At 38.7% G+C, this 14,646-nt stretch overlaps 1 protein-coding gene across 1 annotated transcript; it reads left to right on the top strand.

Annotated features, from left to right (window-relative positions):
• Positions 1-1,940: 1,940 nt before the first annotated feature.
• Positions 1,941-9,089, top strand: LOC137295389 (26S proteasome regulatory subunit 4). Its single transcript, XM_067826726.1, has 12 exons — positions 1,941-2,016; positions 3,354-3,410; positions 3,791-3,887; positions 4,313-4,437; positions 5,101-5,286; positions 6,076-6,204; positions 6,325-6,421; positions 6,875-6,963; positions 7,125-7,225; positions 7,428-7,524; positions 8,182-8,391; positions 8,875-9,089. The coding sequence occupies exons 1-12, from the start codon at positions 2,014-2,016 to the stop codon at positions 9,007-9,009; spliced, it is 1,326 nt and encodes a 441-aa protein (XP_067682827.1). The 5' UTR covers positions 1,941-2,013; the 3' UTR covers positions 9,010-9,089.
• Positions 9,090-14,646: the final 5,557 nt, after the last annotated feature.

Here is a 14,646-nt window from a genome sequence, read left to right on the forward strand (position 1 = left end):
GAAAATCGTCAAGGGTAGTGTCGAATGTTCGTTACCTTCTGTAATGGTGGAGGACTGGGGCGTTTATCAATAGATTTAGCCAGATTTGTCCAGATACAATTTTCCATATGGGCAGACGTCGGGATATCCAGAGAGGTCTTGTGGGGGCATTTCGCCCAAACCGGTCATGGAGAGCATATGCTTTGCCAAGTTTCAGGGTGGTTCAGTTATGTTTTTGAGTGGGATGAGCGCATGTCAGAGAGCCCCATGAAAACAGGCGTTGCCCACAGAGATTCGATCCTCGACCTCGTGGCAGCTCCGTTTCTTCTGTGCCATGGCCCAGGAGTGGCACACATTATGCCCTTCCTCACACCGCAGGTGTTGCTACGGCTTTTCTTCAACAGCATACTTGATGTTCAAAGGGAACGACGTGTACGCCGTATACCGAAAATTCGCCAGATAACATCCGTGATTGGCCAGCAGATTAGCAGAGAATATGGCAAGTCATTCTCCATAAGTCTGCGAAGTACTGCTGGATTATTCCCAGATTCTGACAGTTACTTGAGCCTTCAATTTCGGTTGAAGAGTCTTCTGCAGAGCCATTATATGATCTGAATACATGTTTAATGAGCACATACGTACATAATTAATACACTTCAGCAGTATCAGTATGTGGTCCATACACTCGCTTAATTAACATTATCTCCACATGGTTAGTAAACCATATAGGCAACCTGTTCTTTAAATTTTCGAGTTTCGTTTTACGCCGCTTTATCGATATTACGGCTGGAGACACAAGAAATTAACTTCAAACATTGTACCCATCTGGGGAATCGAACCATGCAGAGACTTCGGCGAGACGAGCGAACTCTTTCACCACTAGGCTACCCCAAGGCCCATGTCATATCACAGGACGCTTATCCATTTTACGTAAAATTATTCACACAATGTGAAGAATGGGTTTTTAAAACAATCCAAAACACTTTCAAAATCGTATAAAAATATTTTTCAATAAATAAAGAAAACATGCATTAGGATTTTCACATGTTTTGTTCCTGCAACAGACTAAGGACAATTTTAAATGAACACGAACCAGTTTCATTGGCTCATCATGTAGCTGCACTACGTTCAACAAAAAAGTTTCCTTGGTACTCAGTGTTTTTAAGTGATTGGCGTACAGTACGATCTTACGGACGATTTTAGTTTCTGATAATATTCTTCTATACGCAGGCCCGACAGAAGATCACCAAAGAAGACCCAGGGTAGAATTGGTCTAGAGCAACCTATGCCTGTGTTTTTTTTAGAGGCGACAAACAGGATGGGTTACATGACTGACTGATTCAGCTTTTGAGTAAGTTAGGTGCGGGTGGTAATATATTTATTCCCGCTTAATCGGTTTTTCAGCATTTTATTCACATCGCAAAACATATTTTTCTTCATCATCTGAAAATAACGAAGTCACTGCGTCCAGGCATATTACAAAATACAACCGTTGTATTTTGAAGTTAATGGACAATGAATAATAATAAATTGTGAAACATGCACACTTTGACAAACTGTAATGATTTACTTTCACATGGCATAACGAATAGTATATCTTAAAATACTTGCTGATGTGATTTCCTTAATGAATCACAAGCCTCTGAATTAGATACACGATTTTTCCATTTGACCGGCCAAACATTGAGTGATTAAGATTTCACGCCACTTTCATCAATACCCAGAATTATTACGGTGGGTCTAAGATTGAACCATACATTTTGGTAATTATACTTCGGAACTTAAGGTCTTCAAACAAAAAAAAAACAAAAACAAGAAAAAACCCAATAGTGTGAGACCTTGCGGATTTCGGGTTTTATGCAACTCGCAGCCGTATAAATGCTGTATGATTTACAGCTGCAGTTCGTTTAACGTATTGCCAACCAAAAAAACTTCCAAGTGACTGTCGCTTAACATGTAGGAGTTGTCCCAGCTTGGTTCATTTCGTTAGGTGGCGCTCGCTAGCGTCTGCGCATTCACTCGTATCCTGTGAAAATGGTGAGACATGGAGAGGCATCTTTGACAAAATTTGTTTTGATTTTCAGTAGCTTTTGAATGTGAAGATTTATTCGCACGAATGACGTATGAAATAGCTTACCTAAATTGACTGCATACACACCAGGGATATTTATTCTATGTTCCTTTACATACGATTACCAGATCCTTGTATGCATTATTTGCTGAATCACAATGAAATTCGTTTCCTATTTTCGTGGCCAGTTTTAACAACCGAAAGTCAAGGGATTTCAAAATGACCAGTACTAGAGCTCGCACCCTATTCACGGCCCTTTTGCCACGTGTGAATTATTTGCAAAACCCACAAATTAGTAACATGGTGATTGTGGATATTACCCTAGGTTACCGTTTAGATCGTATTCATTTTGAGATATCATACAGACTGAATTTTTAAGTTAACCATGTTAACTCGCGTATGATCTTAGCATTAACAAATCGCCCTGTTATTGTAATTAATGCAGTACTGTGAACATTAGCACAGATAAAGTAGTAAAATACTCACACGATTTGTTTGTCTGGAAACTAGTCAAATGGGCCGAAAGACAAAAGGGCCGATATGAAAGTCAAATGGGACATGACAAAAAGCCAAAACGGCCTTGTTCCTAGTCATATGGGCAGATCAGAAACAAAAAACAAAATTTTGGAAAGTTTTTATGTTATTTATTGACACATACAGAATTGATACATAATGTCATCATAGCATTAATAACGTGGTAATGGCATAGCGAAGCATGTAGCCAGGTTTTCATGTAATGTGCCAAGGAAAGTGCAGTACTCCCAATAAAAATAATAATGGTAATTTACACAAGGTAATATATTCCTAATCTTATCAAGTTCATTCATTCATAATTTACACTAGTTCATACAGTCCAGTGTTCACGAATAGTGTCTGACCCTCTGACAAATCCGGCAGATTTGCCAACGGTCAGACAGAAGTCCCCAACCTGCAGGCCCCAGCGTCTGACTGAATATATCACAATAACTTTGTCTGAAGTTGTTAATTGTGGCATGTGACACTTGTTCAATGTTTATAAATTTATGTTTACAATGTTTGTCATTATATAACGTTACTAATTCCAATGCCAATTATGATAAATATTAAACTGGAAATGTGTGTTTAATTTTATTCTGTGGGTGCTGTGAATTTTCAGTGTGTCAGACAGACATCTAAAATTTACAGGACCCAATGTCCTGTTACTTTGAAACACCATTCGTGAACACTGCAGTCATAATTTATACCAGTCCCTTCATTTGCACATGATGTTCACTCGTTCATGTTTTTTATGCAATGTCTGTATGTGTGATGTATTGTATTGCAGGGTCAGAAACAGTCTGGTGGAAGTGGTGGACAAGGTGGTGATAAATCTGACGATAAGGTATGCTGCCTTAACTATTGATTTTTGCACACACAACCGTGGAAAATATCATGTAAAAGGCAAATATTGGTCAGATCCATCACTAGCAAAAGAAGCTATCATTAACATGCTGATGATGATCAAGGAAAAAATGCAAATATTAATTATCTGTTTTATCTTGAAGCATTTGTAATGCAAAAGGAAGAACAAGTACATTAAGAATAAGATTATATATTCAAGTAGGATGAAAGACTTGTAGTTGTTGCAAATGTCATTGGTGACTCTTATTACCATCTCTTGGGTATGTTATTGAACTTCTGTTGGAAATGAGTACCTTAATAAAGAAACAGAAATTTTTTGGTTGGTTGGATTTGTGGAGTACATGTATTTGTGTTTTTCAGGATAAGAAAAGGAAGTATGAACCTCCTGTCCCAACTCGTGTAGGCAAGAAGAAGAGGAAAGCGAAGGGACCAGATGCCGCAACCAAACTTCCACAAGGTTTGTGTGTAATCCACGTTCACATTTTCATTGGGGAATTTTCTTCTATATTAGCTATTACTGGGCTGTAAGACGCACCTAAAATCAAATGGGATTAGTTGATTGCATTGTAGCTTGTCAGTATGATGAATTGTTCGTAGGTTCAAGCACTGGTTTGTCTGGTCCAGACTCATTTGATAAAGTTTGGATACAGATGACTGTTTTGTAAGACGAATGTTTGTGCATGTTATGTTGATTTGGAGAGTTTCTGCAGTCGTGTTAGTAATAATAGATTTGCTCCAACAACACTGGTTTTACACTTTCTTCTTGTAAACACCTGTAAAGTTTCTTTAAGAGTCTTCGCTTGCTCCATTTTTTAACATTTCTATCAGATTATTCATGATATTTACAATAGCTAACTCACAGTCCATCAATGTATATTTTAGTAACCCCACACACAAGATGCCGACTAAAGTTACTGAAACTAGAACGAATCAAAGACTACTTACTGATGGAAGAAGAATTCATCAAGAACCAGGAGAGACTGAAACCACAAGAGGAGAAACATGAGGTAACTTATGCAACAATAGCGGTTCAGTATTTCCCCAAAGGTATTACTTTAGTTTATACAGTATTTTGGCCACAGTATCTGAAGTCCATTTCTGGTGTCCACTGCCATGTTGTTGTTGAAATATTGCTAAAAGCTGCATAAAATCATTCTTACTCACTCAGTAGTTTTGCATTAACTATCTTTGCCTAAAACTGTTTGGGTCTAGAAGCATAATAAAACTTATGCTTATGACCCTGAACATCCGGGATTAGAAGTGGTCTTTAGTAACCCATACTTGTTGTAAGGGACAATTAACGGGGTCAGGTGGTTAGGCTTTCTGACTTGCACAGAACAATGCTTGTGTTCTTGATCATTGGCTTGTTTGGTCCAGACTTGATTGTTTACATATCATTGCCATATAGCTAGAATATTGTGGGTGCAGCTTAAAACTTAAACTCACTCACTTATCCATCTTTTTCAATACTTCTTACAGCTGTATTTTTGGGAGAGTGTTTTCTTTTGCTAAAATTTAATAGTTTTGATGGAATTTTATACTAGGTACTGGTTTGAACTAGGGATATAGGTAACAGGCAGTGTAATTTTTTCTGTGTTGTCAGAATTAGTAGGAAGCACAGTTATGAAAAGTGCCGTGCTAATATTTGTTTCCACCAATCATGGATGCAGGAGGAGAGAACAAAGGTTGATGAGTTGCGTGGTTCTCCTATGTCCGTTGGCAACCTGGAAGAGATCATTGATGACAACCATGCCATTGTATCCACATCGGTTGGCAGTGAGCATTACGTCAGCATCCTCTCTTTTGTTGACAAAGATCAGCTAGAACCAGGCTGTTCAGTCTTACTCAATCATAAGGTAAACACTAGTCTTAACAGGAATCCATTTTCTTCATTTGAGATCCAGAAATAGTAACAGTCAACTTAAAGCCCTCTACTAATTGTTTATCTCAAGTTATATATGATTCAGTCCAAATGCTTGATAAGAATATTGCACAATAAGATCAGGTGATAAGAAATGCCAAGGTCAATTTTCACTGGAGATTCTAGATGACAGGACTACTTTGTCATTGTATGTGAATATTGACAATGATTGAAATTATTGTGTTTGTCTAATACTGTGTGCTATTGTCTGAGAACATATGTAGTTAACATTCCTCTTGATGTCATGTACTGTCATAGTATAATTGGCACATGAAGTTAGAATTCATCTTCAGTAACCCATGCTTGTCCTAAGGGGCGACTAACAGGATCGGGTTTTCGGGCTCGCCAGCACATGCCATCCAATCCCAGTTGTATAGATCAATGCTCATGCTGTTAATCACTGGATTTTCTGGTCCAGGCTTAATCATTTACAGACTGCCACCATATAACTGGAATATTGCTGATTGCTGTGTAAAACTAAACTCACTCTCTTACTCATACAATGTTTTAGTTTGAATATGTTGAAGTTTCTCTTTTGAGAAAATGTTAACCATATTCTTATGAATATATGTGTGAAGTTAAGCAATAAGCAAGTTCATCTCCTAGTGATGATGTTATGAGATTCTTGTGCAATACATGTTACACTGACATTAACCTAAGCAGCCTTGTGTTGAATGTGGAAAGTAGTGAGGTTACAATTAATACCATTTATGTGTCTTGCCAGGTGCATGCTGTGGTCGGTGTGTTGTCAGATGACACAGACCCCATGGTGACTGTCATGAAGCTGGAGAAAGCGCCTCAAGAAACATATGCTGATATTGGTGGGCTTGATAACCAGATACAAGAAATCAAGGTATTCTTTACCTCATTATTCAATTTCCAAAGAAGAATATGATTATTCTATAAATATATCAATGGCAAGAGCCTTTTTATTTCAAGTGATCTTGATAAATATGTTTCTCTTGTATTTCAGGAGTCAGTTGAACTGCCCTTAACCCATCCTGAATATTATGAAGAGATGGGAATCAAACCTCCAAAGGGAGTCATTTTGTATGGCCCACCAGGGACAGGTCGGTCTTTTAAATTAATGTATGCGTTTACGTCTAACTTAGTTACCTAAGTTACAAAATTGTCAACAGGATAATTGTCCAGATGTGAAAGTGACATGTTTTAAACTACTGATACTTCTTTAACATTGAGCTGACACATTTACATTTTTCAAATTGAGGAGGTGATTGTTAATCGACATGTATAATTGTTTTTGACATCTCCTTTTTCAAGGGTTTCTAGGTTTGGTCGTTTAGCAATCCCAGCAAAACAAATTGAAATCATTCAAAACATGTATGATCATTCTGCCACTTACAGCTGATAATATTGATCAGTCTTGAGCTTATTTAAACATGAGCAAAGGCTGTGAAGCACAGTCTCCATGTAAGACTTATGTGTAGAGTGATGTTGGACAAGAAGCAAAAGTGAAACTCATAATGGAGGTTTCAATTTGGTGTGTTTGTACATTTATTCAGGTAAAACTTTGCTAGCCAAAGCTGTCGCCAATCAGACTTCTGCTACTTTCCTGCGAGTTGTTGGATCTGAACTTATACAGAAATACTTGGTAAGTGAAGTTGCCCGTCAGCTAAATACTGTGAGATTGATAGCCTTGTGGCGTCAGTTTGTATTAAGAAAATGTCATGCTTAGGTTGTCACTCTGTCCAATCAGCAGCCAGGAGAAGCATCTAGTACAACACTAATGTTTGTTCACGGTCATTGTTCCAGGGAGATGGACCAAAACTTGTTCGAGAACTCTTCAGGGTGGCAGAAGAACATGCCCCATCTATAGTATTTATTGATGAGATTGACGCTATTGGAACGAAAAGGTATGTTTGACATTATTTGTTTTTATGCCTGTTTTTATCTTTCACCTTTTGCAATTACATTGGAAAACCAAGCATTTTAGATTGTGTGTATAAGGCATTGGATTAATTTCAATACAACTTGCTGACTTGATTACCCAGGTGAAGGTGGTAATGCAAGTCTGAGAATTACTTCAACTTGTATCTTGTGGTGGAACTGTTCCAGGTATGACTCCAACTCTGGTGGTGAGAGGGAAATCCAGAGAACCATGCTGGAGCTGCTAAATCAACTTGATGGTTTTGACTCAAGGGGAGATGTGAAGGTACGTGAAAACTAATTGTTAAATATTGGTTGACATTTGGTCATTGACATGAGGAACAAGTTTACTTTAAATTATACAGATCTTTGAGGGCTGCTTAGTTTCCATGCATATTTGCTGATTTGGATCCCAAGGTGTTTATTATTACGTTAAACACGATGCCTTGTGTAGATTCTCTCATAATCCAAAACAAGATGGTAAAAACTCTTTCGGACAGCTATTAACTTGATGAAATTGATGATACAGTATAATATGAAAATATCCAGTAACCCAATAAACCAGTTTCTTCTGAATGTTTAACCAAGTATGCTTAGTGTTCCCTCATAGGGTTCAGAAGGGTAAATTCATGGAAAAGGGCACTTCTTAATCTAAAAGGGCATGGTGGTGAGGATCAATGAAAAAATAGCAAAATGTATATGAAGTCAAATCGTCTTATAATTTCAGTTCTAAAGTTGATTTTTCACTCTTCTCAATTTGTATTTTAAGGTATCAATATGAGGAGTGTGCACATTTAGGAGTGCGCAGTGCCCTGCCCTTTTCGAGGACTTTGATTGAGGCGAAAAGGGCAGGACGCTGCTCACTCCTAAATGTGCCTAGGGGAACACTAAAATAATAGCATATATTAGCTGAATCTCCATGTTTCTCTGACTGTATTAACAGGTAGTCATGGCTACAAATCGTATCGAGACTCTGGATCCAGCTCTGATTCGTCCTGGTCGTATTGATCGCAAGATTGAGTTCCCACTTCCCGATGAGAAGACAAAGAGGAGGATTTTCACTATCCACACCAGCCGCATGACTCTGGCTGGTGATGTCAACATAGATGACTATGTCATGGCTAAAGATGACCTGTCTGGGGCTGATATCAAGGTAATTATAACAGCTCATTTAGCATAAACATAAACATTGCCAATATAAGTTAACAAATTAATGTGTAAGTACATGCCAAGTGCTGAACCTGTAGTCACAGAGCAACAGTCATTTCATTCTTGTTTTTACCCCATTTAGAATTAAGAATACTTCAGGTGCATTTGAGGAGCCAAACTGACATCATGGATATTAGAGTCTAGCTTTTCAGGCTGATAATGTGTCATCATCCAACAATAGCATAATTGTTGCCTTTAAGTCATGGTCCAGGGGCCCATCCTCTCAGTATTTACTGTATACAGTGATGTAGTTGGAATGTAGGTTCCTGCAACCTAAAACACATTGATCCAGTCACTTTCTGAGCACTTACACATTTGTGCGATCCCAAACATTCGCACAGCGTGTCAAGCCCATTTCTGTTGTCCCCATATTAAACAGTAATCATTTTCCTGCAGTTGATAGTTAACTTACCATTTCTTCTTTCAGGCTATCTGCACTGAGGGTGGCTTGCTGGCTCTGAGAGAGAGAAGAATGAAGGTGACTGCAGAGGACTTTAAGAAAGCCAAGGAGAATGTTTTATACAGGAAGAATGAGGGGACCCCTGAGGGCCTTTACCTGTGATATGTCAGTGTATTCATGTGTATGTCAGTGTATTGTAATGTATGGGGTGCCACTCTCCATAAACATCATCTTTAAACATATTCTGTGTTTTTCTTTGCCTGATTGACATTGGAGGGTTGAGAAAACAACCATGGATCTGATTACTCCTCCAAAGTGCGAGGTGAATACAATATATTACCCTGAAAATCTCAAATCTCAATCTTCAAACAACAACATTCCATGTTCGGCAGAGTGAGACGCAAACTGTTTTGAAAATAATGTTTCCTGGAGAGATATAAAGGGAGATAACTCGGAATCGCATGGTTTATGACAAAATGATCAAATTCGAGGTTTTCTTAAACATTAAGTGAAATACAGATATATAATAATTTTTAATGTATTTATTGACACAAACAAATAAGAAACTATGGCAACAAATTTGTTACTCTGTTCATACTGAAAGTTCTTTATGTCAACTAAAACATTTGAAGCTATTAGCCTTTTAGCAGCCACATACCGTCAAGGTCATTCACACAACCCGTGTAGTGTGTCACGTGACGGAATCGATGGAGTGTACAGTTCCTAAACCCTGGCAAATCCACCTACATGGTTTAGTATGCTTTGGCTATTAATCAGAATTTGACAAATGTATCTTCATTTTGTAAGAATGGGCATAACAAGTTGTACATGGGTACAATATGAAATGCCCATTTCTGGTGTCCTCCACCATAATATTGCCTGAATATTGTTTAATGTAGCGTAAAGCTCTCCCTCAATCAAATTATTCACAAAACATAAGACAATATTTGTTAGATCTTGCACAGATGCCAGGCAATCTGGTCAGTGGGTATCTTCTGCTATTTATAAATTTTGAAAGTGGGTGGTTTGATGCCAGCAGATTCCAATTAACCCGGTTATGGATAGGGTCTTAGATTTTCATCAAATTTTGTAAGCTGGTTTTTGTTGGAAAACAATGAAGGGAATGAGGTGTCAATTTTTCAGTAAATAAAATTTTCCATACATTTTTACACTGCAAAACTGTGTCCCAAAAATGGGACAATATGCAGATGGGTGAACTTAAAATAGGTAATAAATTAGGCTTAGGGGTAGGAAATCAACCTCTTCAATCTTAAAATTGACTCTCTTATTTAAAAAGCTTTCATGGAATACAATTAAACTGACTTTTATATTAATGTTTATTAACAAACTGAAACCTGAGCTCTTGATGACTTGTTGATGAATGTATCTCTAAGGCCTCTGCTGGGGAAGATTTTAGAGGCTGATCTCGCACCACCTTAGCCTAATATACTGCCTAATTTATAGTCACTTATCTGCATATCATCCCATTTTAGGGGACGGTACTTTAGTGGAAAATTGAGTAGGGAAAAAATGGAAACCATGTTCATATTATATTTCTGTTTGAGCAACGAACGTTTTACACACTTTTTAATGAACTTCTGTAGCTAAACAGAGACGGGTAAAAAAATCATTGAACATCATGCTTTGCCGAATTGGCCACTTGTTAACCCAGTGGTTTGGAAAAGTTTTTTTAAAATTTGATGTACATTTAGGAAATGCTCGTATATACATCGAGCGTCTTAAATATTATTTAGTATGACAAGTCACAAGACCGGAAACGTTTGTACAACGACCATGTCAGGAGTTTGTAACTAGGTACAGTGAAGTCATATTTAGGCCATTTGCATCCTGGGACAGCAGCCAATCTGCCAGTCCCATGAAGTATGCGATAAGAGACAAGTGGTCTGGACGGATTCATGCGACGTTTGATGTTTGGTAAATGTTTTGCGTGTCAGTCCCAGTTGCGCAGATCGAACTCATGCTGTTGGTCACTGGATTCTCTGGTCCTGATTCGATTATTTACAGACCGCCGCTATATAGCTGGAATAATGCAGGGTACAGTGTAAAACTGAACTCACGAATATTTTATGAACACTGGAGAGGGAAGAGAGTGAGTTTAGTTTTACAACGCACTCGCAGTATGCCAACGTCGTTGCGTCTGCCTGCAAATAATCGCGTCGGGACCAGACAGTACAATGATCAACAGCATGAGCATCGATCTGCGCAAATGGAAGAGGAAAGACGTCATGTTTACATACGTTGGGAAACGTTATGCTCGAAACACCAAGAAGAAAGTGGGCATGTTTGATAACGGGAGTCTAATGATGAGGGCTGAAATCACCCACACTGCTAGTATAAACTTGCACAACATCACACAGGCGAAGGTTTTCAGAGCATAATCTTCTCATTATCCAACAAGCAAACGTCATACTTTAACGCAGACGGTATACCCACATGGGAAGACTATCCCTGGTCATCGGCGTGGAGAACGAACACTTTAACCAGCACTTGAGGTTCTACAACTTTTTGGTGGAGCCCAGTTACGACCACTGTCTTCAGATCGTAAAACATGGTTTCACGAAGTTTATGAAGCATCATCTGTCACTGTCTGTCAGGACAACAACTGACAACGTCCGGGTTGAGTGAGCCATACGGGCGCTGAAACCAAGACTCCCACAGAGAGGATCCCATACAGGGAACATCCACGTTGACTGCGATCGGTGATGTCTTATCTTGAGCCATAAAATCTTCTTACAAAACTAGCTTTATTGGGCCACGTGTTTAGGCGCGAGAATGTCTACATCGAATTGATTTGCTATGTCATGCTGCAAAATGAGACGGAGGATCCTTGAGTGGCCAAAAGGCGCGTTCCCTATTTTCCTACACACCGCAGTTTGGTTTACGCTTATCTTTATCTGATTTATTTATTACCTTATGGCCTTATGGGCCATCACTCTGCCTGAATACAGGACAATGCATGACATGGCTCAAGATTTCTTAAGGAGATTTGCCGTGAAAGAATTAGCCTGTGTTTGGATAATCGGCATCATTATTGCCCATTGCAGGTAAGGGAGTACAAGCGTACCTAATTACGAATCTGTAACACACGCAGGTTTGGTACGGCAAGTTGGTGAGTGCGGATGGCCACCGAAAAATGGGGACTCTGTTTGGCGTTAATTATTAGTTAAACCTAAAAACGGGTCGAAATTTACTCAGTTCTTGAAATTGTGCATTGTTCTGGACTAAATTTGGATTTTGTGAAACATAAAATATACCGTCTGGTTTCACAATGTATTATCCCAAACTGTCTCCTTTAAAAACCCTAAACGTTCCACTTTGATCCCATTTCCACTCTTGGTCGCTATATTCACCCCATTCTCAGAGACTTGTGGGTTCCCTGCAACTTTATTGTTCATATATAGTTTAGTTTAACCAGATATGCATATCTTGATTTATGTTAGTAGGTAGAAAATGGCATGTTGCAATAGAATCAGTCTTTTTAATCTATTCCTATGAAAAATATTTTCCAATAACAGGCAGATTAGAAACTGTTTTGACCTTCGTGAAAACCGCATAAATATCCTTATGGCCACACTCTAGCTCTTGGGATTCGGATGAAAAAGGACTGTTAATTGGGGGATAAAGTACTGGGTACTGGGTAAAAGTCCCTCGTATATAACTGGCTATTTGTCTGGCATAGGAAATATTAATTTCGTATTAGAAAGATGAGATACACTTTGCTTAAACTCATTTTATGAACTTTTGACCTAACCTCTTGTTCCTTTTATCATACATAGATGGTTATGCTACTTGGTGCACCACTAATGCTGTGTTACAACCTTCTCTTAATGAACAAATGTTTCTTTTCATTTGTCATGGAGCGCCAAAATATTTACAGACATAGTTGTCCACACATAACACCCACGCACGAGGAAACCCCTCCCATAACTCACTAAGAGCATGAGTCGACAATTCACTGATCAAGTAAACATTGTGTCGATGCAGTCATGCTTAGTGAACTTATTGGCATATTTATGGAATAGTGAAACTGGAGATAATGGGATTGGTATATGGAATCGATAACACTATTCATTATGATATTCGCATTCATTGAAAGTTAACCCTGACTGCTCAAAAGTAATTTCCGCTATTATTTTATGTCTATATGTCAGATTAACTAGAGCCAAATAAAGACTGAGTTCTTGAATATGTTTGGAGTGGTATACATAAATCGTTCGGTAATTAATTCTCCCCGTATTTTGTTACCAATGCTCTATTTTTCTCCCATTTTGTTAGACAGCGTAAACAACAATGTACCAAAAAAGGCTGGTCTGAGAAGAACTGCCACCTATGATGACGTGGTCGATGCACGTGCGTCAATGATGCTTATGGTGCCAATCACCGAATTGTCTGTTCCAGAGTCAATTCTTAACCACCCGCGAAGGTTCGGGTAAGAATATTGGCATTCAGTAACCCTTGATTACAGTGTATACTAAGAGACGGTTAACGGGATCGAGTGGTCAGGCTCACTGACTTGGTTGACACATGTCATCGGTTCCCAACTGCGCAGATCGATTCTCATGCTGTTGATGACTGGGTTGTCTGGTCCAGACCTCCGCCATATAGCTGGAATATTGCTGAGTGCGGCGTAAAACTCAACTCACTCAGTTAACCTTTCGCCATCAGATAAGCTGGGATATTGCTGAGTGTGGCGTTAAACAATAAAGAATACAGGCGGGTAGTTTGGTTTGAACTTAACACATAACCGTGCGTAATATCACCATTGTATGTACAGTTAAAAACATTACAGGAACATAAATAGGACCAGTAGAAAGCGGCAACTTTGAAACATTTACACACGTCCTATATGTTACACCGAGTCCTGAAAGGTGTTACCTATTAGTCTGTTATTGACACTACAAATCTACCAAGACACGCAAATGAAGATATTGACACTTATCATAAATCGCTACATACGATGGTTAAGGAGTTCAGGGGTACTTTTAAGTGGACATTAAATATTTGCACTAAGCATGAAATTGACTGATCGCGGAGGCACGTATTGACGTGGACAATACCTCGACACAGAGGACATCATGACATGCTTCTACTCGAACATGTCACGTGGCCCGTTAAGCTGGAGCTGTAAAACTGTTAATGAGTGTTTGTCATCTACGCTGTGGTGATATACGCAGTTTGTTGTCTGTATTGTGGCGCTGAAGAATATAAACTTCAAAGCACGGTTTATCAATATGTACTAAAATATGTGGCGGTTGTGTGTACATAGCGCGACGATATGAAGATTTTCTCTCCAATTGTAATATGGCTCCGATTCACAATATCCGTTGACGGAATGAAATTGTATTTGTGTCAAATATATTGGTTCATCGTTGAGCATGGTTGAGGGCTTTTTACCAATGTTAACTATTGGATCAGAGATCATGATCGAATTTGTACATTTGTAAGAGTATAATTCTCCTTGATCGACCTTTGTCGTTCCGTTATAATCAGGTTTATTTCTAATAAGATGTGTTACTTAAACAATTGTGCGATCGAGCTAAACAATCCTCTTGCTCGCTTTGAATGATTTATAATGTTATACTAACGTCAATACGTCTAACAAACACCCGGTCTTGCGAAATAAACCATTCCTTAAGTTGTTAGAAATGACTGTAAACAAATCAACGCACATGGCAGTCTATTTATAGCAAGAACCACCCTGACTGGTTACGTCATAGAAGAGCGAGCACTGATTGGCTTATCAACTTGTTGTCGGAGGTCACGAACCCGAGATAGCAG

This window comes from Haliotis asinina, chromosome 8 (genome assembly GCF_037392515.1).
Source record: "Haliotis asinina isolate JCU_RB_2024 chromosome 8, JCU_Hal_asi_v2, whole genome shotgun sequence".
NCBI lineage: Eukaryota > Metazoa > Mollusca > Gastropoda > Lepetellida > Haliotidae > Haliotis > Haliotis asinina.

Excerpts from the sequence above, each read along its gene's own strand:
- LOC137295389 (XM_067826726.1), top strand. Across the intron at positions 3,888-4,312 it reads CGCAACCAAACTTCCACAAG|TAACCCCACACACAAGATGC; the intron begins GTTTGTGTGTAA and ends TGTATATTTTAG. Across the intron at positions 8,392-8,874 it reads TGTCTGGGGCTGATATCAAG|GCTATCTGCACTGAGGGTGG; the intron begins GTAATTATAACA and ends TTCTTCTTTCAG.